The sequence below is a fragment of the Dipodomys ordii genome, unplaced genomic scaffold (genome assembly GCF_000151885.1).
Source record: "Dipodomys ordii isolate 6190 unplaced genomic scaffold, Dord_2.0 Scaffold156, whole genome shotgun sequence".
NCBI classification, from domain to species: Eukaryota; Metazoa; Chordata; class Mammalia; order Rodentia; family Heteromyidae; genus Dipodomys; species Dipodomys ordii.
In genome coordinates, this window is record NW_012267372.1 from 2,698,662 (window position 1) to 2,705,104 (window position 6,443).

The 6,443-nt window shown below is 52.6% G+C and overlaps 1 protein-coding gene across 1 annotated transcript in view; it reads left to right on the forward strand.

The window, feature by feature from the left end:
* Nucleotides 1-1,088: 1,088 nt before the first annotated feature.
* Nucleotides 1,089-6,443, forward strand: part of Itpkc (inositol-trisphosphate 3-kinase C) — a 27,386-nt gene continuing 22,031 nt past the window's right edge. The window contains exon 1 of the mRNA XM_013032710.1: nt 1,089-2,389. Within this exon, the coding sequence (XP_012888164.1) occupies nt 1,238-2,389 (1,152 nt within the window). The 5' untranslated portion in view covers nt 1,089-1,237. The remainder of the gene's footprint in view (nt 2,390-6,443) is intronic.

Below are 6,443 nucleotides of genomic sequence, written 5' to 3' on the forward strand. Positions count from 1 at the left end.
CTCAAGTGGTAGAGCACTGGCCTTGAGCTGAAGAGCTGAGGGACAGCGCCCAGGCCCAGAGTTCAAGTCCCATGACCGACAAAAAAAAAAAAAAAAGAGCTGGAGGCAGCTTACCATTGGGGCAAAAATGTAAAACGTATCTATAACCCCCTGAAGAGCTGAGATCGTCAGTACCAAGCCTGGCACCAGATGTTTCACATACAGAACATAGCAAATAACCCCAAGTCTACAAAAGCTAGAGGCTGGCAGACCCTTTCACCTCAAGTGTCTTTATTTGTAAAATACGACAGCCCTTACTGGTCATTAGTAGTGGCCATTAGAGACAGTGAAATAATATTAGAGCTGGGTACAAACGACTGCTCTAGATACACTTACTTTCCTCCCTCTCTCACTTCCTTCCTTCATTGAGATCGAACCCAAAACCTTTTGCATGCAACTCTGTCACTAAGCTACATGCCCAGTCCTATCTATCTATCTATCTATCTTCGTTTCTATTGTGAGACAGGGATTTAAACTCGGTCCCTGACGCTCTGCTCATTGGCTGTGGCTCTACCAACTGAGCCACACACCCCCTCCCTCCCCTCCCCGTCTTTTTGAGCTAGCTTCTCAGAAAAAACCTAGTAGCCCAGGCTTCCTTCTCTTAGCCTTCCGGTTCTGAGTGATGGGATTACAGTGATAGCCTCTATGCGCAGCCGAACACATAGCATTTCTTACGGAAATTCAGTGGAGCATAAAGCATTCGCTCAAAGAAACGGCGGAGGAAGTGGCAGACACGGGTTTCGAACCCCGGCCTGGTACGAGTCTCCAAATCTTTGAAAATTTCGTTTTGCTTCTGCATGAAGAGTGGGTGGCGCGGCTGAACCGGTCACTCGAGGGGTGATCGGGAAGCTGGGATTCGAGACCCCGGAGACGTGAATGGGAAGGGGGTCGCCAACAGCGTCTCCAGAACTACACCTCCACGCTGCGAGGCCCGGCCAGGAACAACATCCGGCGCGCGGAAGCCACGCCCCTCGACGCAGATGGAAGGAACGTGAGCGTCATTTCCTGTGGGCGGGGCCTCGGGGCTTTCCCTGGGAGGTGGAGTATCGGTTAACCCCTGTGTGGCTGGGCGGGCTGGAGCTCCCGCGGGCCGGAACCCCGCGAGTCGGGGCTCCCCTGCCACACCCCTCACGGGATTTAAAGCCGGGGAAAGCAAAGGGGGGCCGAGCCGCCCGAAGCCCGAACTGAGGGAGCGGGCATGAGGCGCTGTCCGTGCCGGGGGAGCCTGAGCGAGGCGGAGGCCGGGGCGCTGCCGGCGGCGACGGCCCGCATGGGCCTGGAGACGCCTCGAGGTGGGCGGCGGCGGCAGCCCGGACAGCAACGACCTGGGCCGAGTGCTGGGGGCCCGACGGGACGGCCGGAGGGGGGCGGGCCTCCAGCCTGGAGAGAGGGCTTCCACTTGCACACCGAGCCTGAAAGAACCAGCCTGGGACCGGAGGTGCGGACAGACGTTCCACAGACAGAATCCTGGACAGATGGACAAGCCGATGAGCCCGAAGCAGCTGGCTTAGGAAGCGGAGAGACGGAGGAGCTCAGCCCCGATTCAGAACCCGACATGTCCGGCCTCCAGACACATCGAAAAAGAAGCCACCACAGGCCAGAGCTGGAGATGGCCGGTCCCTGGACGGAGATTGCGACAGATGGCGTTTGGACTGGTCCACACAGATCCGACCTCCAGGCTCAGCCAGACTGTGCCAATCTCTGCACCCAGCCAAAGGTTGATGAGCCCTGGTCAGAGCTGGAAATACTTGGGGGGCAAACGGAACAAGAGGGTATCCAACCTTGGGTTGATAATCTCCGGACTCACCTAGATGGATCCTGCCTCTCAACAAAACCAAGTGCCGATGGCACAGGGAGAGAATTGTACGCCCATAGCTCCAAGACACCCCAGGATACTGAAGGCTCCTGGACAGACTCACATACTGATGACTCCCCCAAACATGCAAACACTCAGACATCTTGGAAAGACCCTGGGACTGAGGGTTTCCCCACACAAGATAGACATGGTCCCTGGAGACTGCATGGCACCGATGGTCCCCAGTGTACAGCCCTTGGAACAAACTTTGGTCTTTTAGGGGAGCCTAATGGAGATGGTTCTTTAGAAGAACCAGAACCTGAGGAGTTGGTGACTCATCCCCATTCTCACCTGGAGTGCAGCTCCCTGTCCTCTGTCCCTCGCCTCATCATTACCCCTGAAACTCCTGAGCCTGATGCCCAACCGGTGGGACTCTCCTCCCGGATTGAGGGGGGCAGCAGTGGCGGCTTCTCCTCTGCTTCATCTTTTGATGAGTCTGAGGATGACCTGGTGACTGGGAGTGGAGGTACCAGCGATCCTGAGGATCCCTCCGGGGTGAGTGGGACTCAGCCTCTTAGCTTCTTTCCATCTCCCGCTTTGAGAGGTACCTCTCCCATCCACTGACCTCCTTTGATAGCCGAGTTGTCAGAGGGTTCTCCTAGCATCTTCACTTTCTCCAGTTCTGGGGTCTACAGCGAATCAGTCTGGGAGGGGGGTGGTCTGATTCACCGAATGTTTTTTTTTTTTTTTTTTTGGTAAATCTATTTTTTGTGCCAGAACTGGGGCTTGAACTCTCAGTGCCTGGGTGCTACCCCTTAGCTATTTCCACTAAAGGCTGGTGTGCTACTGCTTGAGCCACATCTTTGCTTTTTGGTGGTTAACTGGAGATAATTTCACAGACTTTCCTGCCTGGGCTGGTTTTGAATCTTGATCCTCAGATCTCAATCTCCTGAGTAGCTAGGATTTCAGGTGTAGAACCACAAGCACCCTGCTCAATTGTGTGTATGGGTATATGTGTATTTACATAATTTTGCAGCCAGAGTCTGTAGCTTGACTTGAATCATCTGGGGGAGATGAAGAACACAATAGGGAGACGGAGTACCCCTTCTTGCCTAGATGTTTTAGTCTGGCTTCTGCCTTAAGTGGTCATAAACTTTCCTCATACCTTTGCCCGTTTTTCTGTAGAATGCAATCACACACACACCCCTAACCTAAAAATGCTCAGCTTAGCCAGGGACCCACCTGATCTTCCTGTAGTCCCCAGCTCCCCAAGGACCCTGGGAACTCTTGTTTACCTCTTCCACCCTGGCCCCGAGCTCGGGTGTGGCTCTTCCCAGGTGAATAAGAAGGGCTTGCTGGACAGGTTTGGGGAGGGAGGGCGGGAAGGTTGGAGCTGATGCTGGTGTGAAAGGAAGCTTCACCTGTGTCTGGGAGTGCAGTCCATAGTCCATCTGCCTGCCAGCTAGCCTCTGAGTCCCTAGCTGGAGTCTGCCCTCAGCGCAGCTCAGCCCAAGGGATGTGTTCATACACAGACCTACCTGGACATGCCAGTGCCCGTGCACTGAGCTGAGCCCTCAGGGGCTTTCTGCCATCACTCTTATGTCTACTCTCATCTCTTTGGCATCTAGGACCAGCTGAGCTGGAAGTGGGTGACTGATAGTAAGAATAACAGTGGGGCTGGAGGCGTGGCTACCTGGATTGCATTCAACCCCTCTCCCCCAGTTATGCCAAACAATAATAACAACGACAGAGTAATAATAACCGTGACAAAGAGTTCATGCTGACTCTTACTCCTGCCTGACCCTGTGTAGCCTCTCTGCTCTCTGCTGTGGTTAATTTACTCTTCACAGCAGTCCTATAATGTAGATACTGTGATTAAGGTGTAGACCCTTTAAAAAATATTTATTTACTGGCTGCTGGTGGCTCATGCCTGTTAATCCTAGCTACTCAAGAGGCTGAGATCTGAGAATTGCAGTTCAAAGCCAGCCTAGGCACAAAAGTCCTTGAGACTCTTATCTCCAATAAACCACTCAGAAAACTGGAAGTGGCACTGTGGCTCAAATGGTAGAGCACTTGCCTTGAGCTAAAGAGCTGAGGAGCAGCTTCCAGGCCCAGAGTTCAAGCCCCACGACCGACCCCAAAAAATTATATTTTTTAGACCTGTCTCCCTATGTGTCCCAGGCTGGACTTGAACTTTTGATACGCTTACAGTTCTTGGGATCATCAGGCAATATTCTAAGTGCTTTGTGTTACCTCTGAATTCAGACAGGAGCCAAGTGGGGGACAGTTATCTCCATCTTACAGATAAGGAAACTGAGGTACAGAAAGGTGATGTCACTTGCTCAGGGTTCTCAGTCCTGCTTGAGTTTCAAACCTGTCATTTTTAACCCCTGTAAGGATGCAGATCCATCCCTCACTTGTCTTTTTCCCAGACCTCCCTGTCTCTAGCTTTTCCTCATCTTTTTTTTTTCTTTTGGCCATTCTTGGGGCTTGAACTCAGGGTCTGGGCACTGTCCCTGAGCTGCTTTTGCTCAAGGCTAGCACTCTACCACTAGAACCACAGCGCCACTTCCGGCTTTTTCTGTGCATGTGGTACTGAGGAATCAAACCCAGAGCTTCAGGCATGCTAGGCAAGCACTCTACCACTGAGCCACCTTCCCAGCCCCTTCCTCATCTTTTTGGAAGCTACCTCTGTGGAGCCTGCGGGCCCCACTCTTCCTCTGGTGAGATGTCTTCCTGAGTGCTGTCGGTGCTCAGCACTGCTGTTTTTCAGAGCTGTTTTGTCTCAGGCCTCTTTCCAGTGGCCCGCCATCCCTCTCCTGACCCGCCCCTCTGCTGTAACTAACCCGAGTACATAGTGTCCAAGAACATTCTGCCACTTTCCCGCCCCCCCACCAGTCATTGCTCAAGTTCTTCCCACTGACCGCGTGCTTTTCCCTTGTTTCCTTCTCCCTTCATTTGGAAATTTCATCTGACCTCAAAACACATAGCCAGCTTCCTTCCTCTCTCCCTTCTTCCTTTCCTTCCTCCCTTCTTCTCTTCTTTCCCTCCTCACCTTCCTGTTCTGATCAGACACTAGTCATTCTCTGAGCTCCTACTGTGTGTCTGGCTTAATGCTGGCTTTGCTGAGAGGGAGAACAGGGCAGGACTGTTCTCCCAGGCTGGTGGGGAGGGAGACACAGCCCATCTCCAGACATTGGCAGTTCAGCACGGGCAGGGCAGATGGCAGAAATCCAGAAAGGTGTGGGAGTCTAGAAGATAGGATTGGCCCAACCAGAGCTATCAGTAAAAGCTTCCAGGATGAGGGAACATAGTTGCTGACACTGTCCAGAACATATCTGAATACTTAACCCTTGGACCTAAGATAAAAGAGAAAGGGCAGGAGAGTCAGTGGCAAAGCAGGTTAGAGGTCCTGGATTCTATCTAGAACTTTGTGGAAAAAAAGGAAGAAAGGAGAGGAAAAGATGGGAAGAAGAGGACTCGGAAGTTGGCTCAGTGATAGAGTGCTTGCCTTGCATGCATGAGGCCCTACGTTTGATTCCTCAGCACCCCATAAGCAGAAAAAGCCAGAAGTGGCTCTGTGGCTCAAGTGGTAGAACACTAGCCTTGAACTGAAGAGCTGAGGGACAGCACCCAGGCCCAGAGTTCAGGCCCCACAACCGGACAAAGAAAGAAAGAAGAAAAGATCACCTCAAATTGGGTGTCATAGTGCACACCTGTAGTCCCAACCTTTGGAAGGCTGAGGCAGTAGACGCTCAAGGCCAGCCAGGGCTGCAGAGCCAGTCTTGATGAACTTCCTTTACTCTGAGCACTGTTTCTGGAGCATCTACTGTATGTCCATAGGTGGTGTGGTGGGGACACATATCTATGACAGTGGCATGGGTCCCTTCCTGCCCTTGTGGGCTCATGGGGTCAGACCCAAGTCAGAAGGCCAGCACTGTGCTGAGTGGCATTAGGAGAGTGACTTCACCTCTCTGAGCCAGCTTCCTCCTGGGTGACACGGCTGGCCCCACTGTCTTCCCAGGGTTGTATTTTTAGGAGCAAATAGGGTATGGCACTCTGGCGTATTTGTCATTGTGTCTGGAATGTTCCAGGTGCCTAGTAAACAGGAACCTCGATTAATCATCTAGGAACAGCCTCTGCTGTCCAGCTCCAGTCCCTCCTTAGTCTCCTGCCCTGGCAGCTGGTAGCTGAGATCTCTGTTGGGAGAGAGAGAGAGAGAGAGAGAGAACTCCCTTAACTCTGCAGGGGGGGGGGGCAGGAGGAGGACACAGCTTCCTCCTGGAGAAGACCCACCTCCCAAGACCTGCTCAGGAGACAGGTGTCTGTGTGCTTGTGGGACAGACAGTCAGATGGACTGACATACTTGCCTGGCTCTTGGTTGAGGCAGTCCAGAATAATACAGCTAAATCCTGTGACTAGGTTGCTTTCTCCCTCCCTCTCCCTTCCTTCCTCCCTTCCTTCCTCCCTCCCTTCCTTCCTTCCTTCCTTCCTTCCTCCCTTCCCTCCCTCTCTCCCTCTCTCTCTTTCTTTCTTTTTTCCTTCCTTTCTTCCTTTCTTTTTTTCCTTCCTTCCTTTCTTTTTTCCTTCCTTCCTTCCTTCCTTCCTT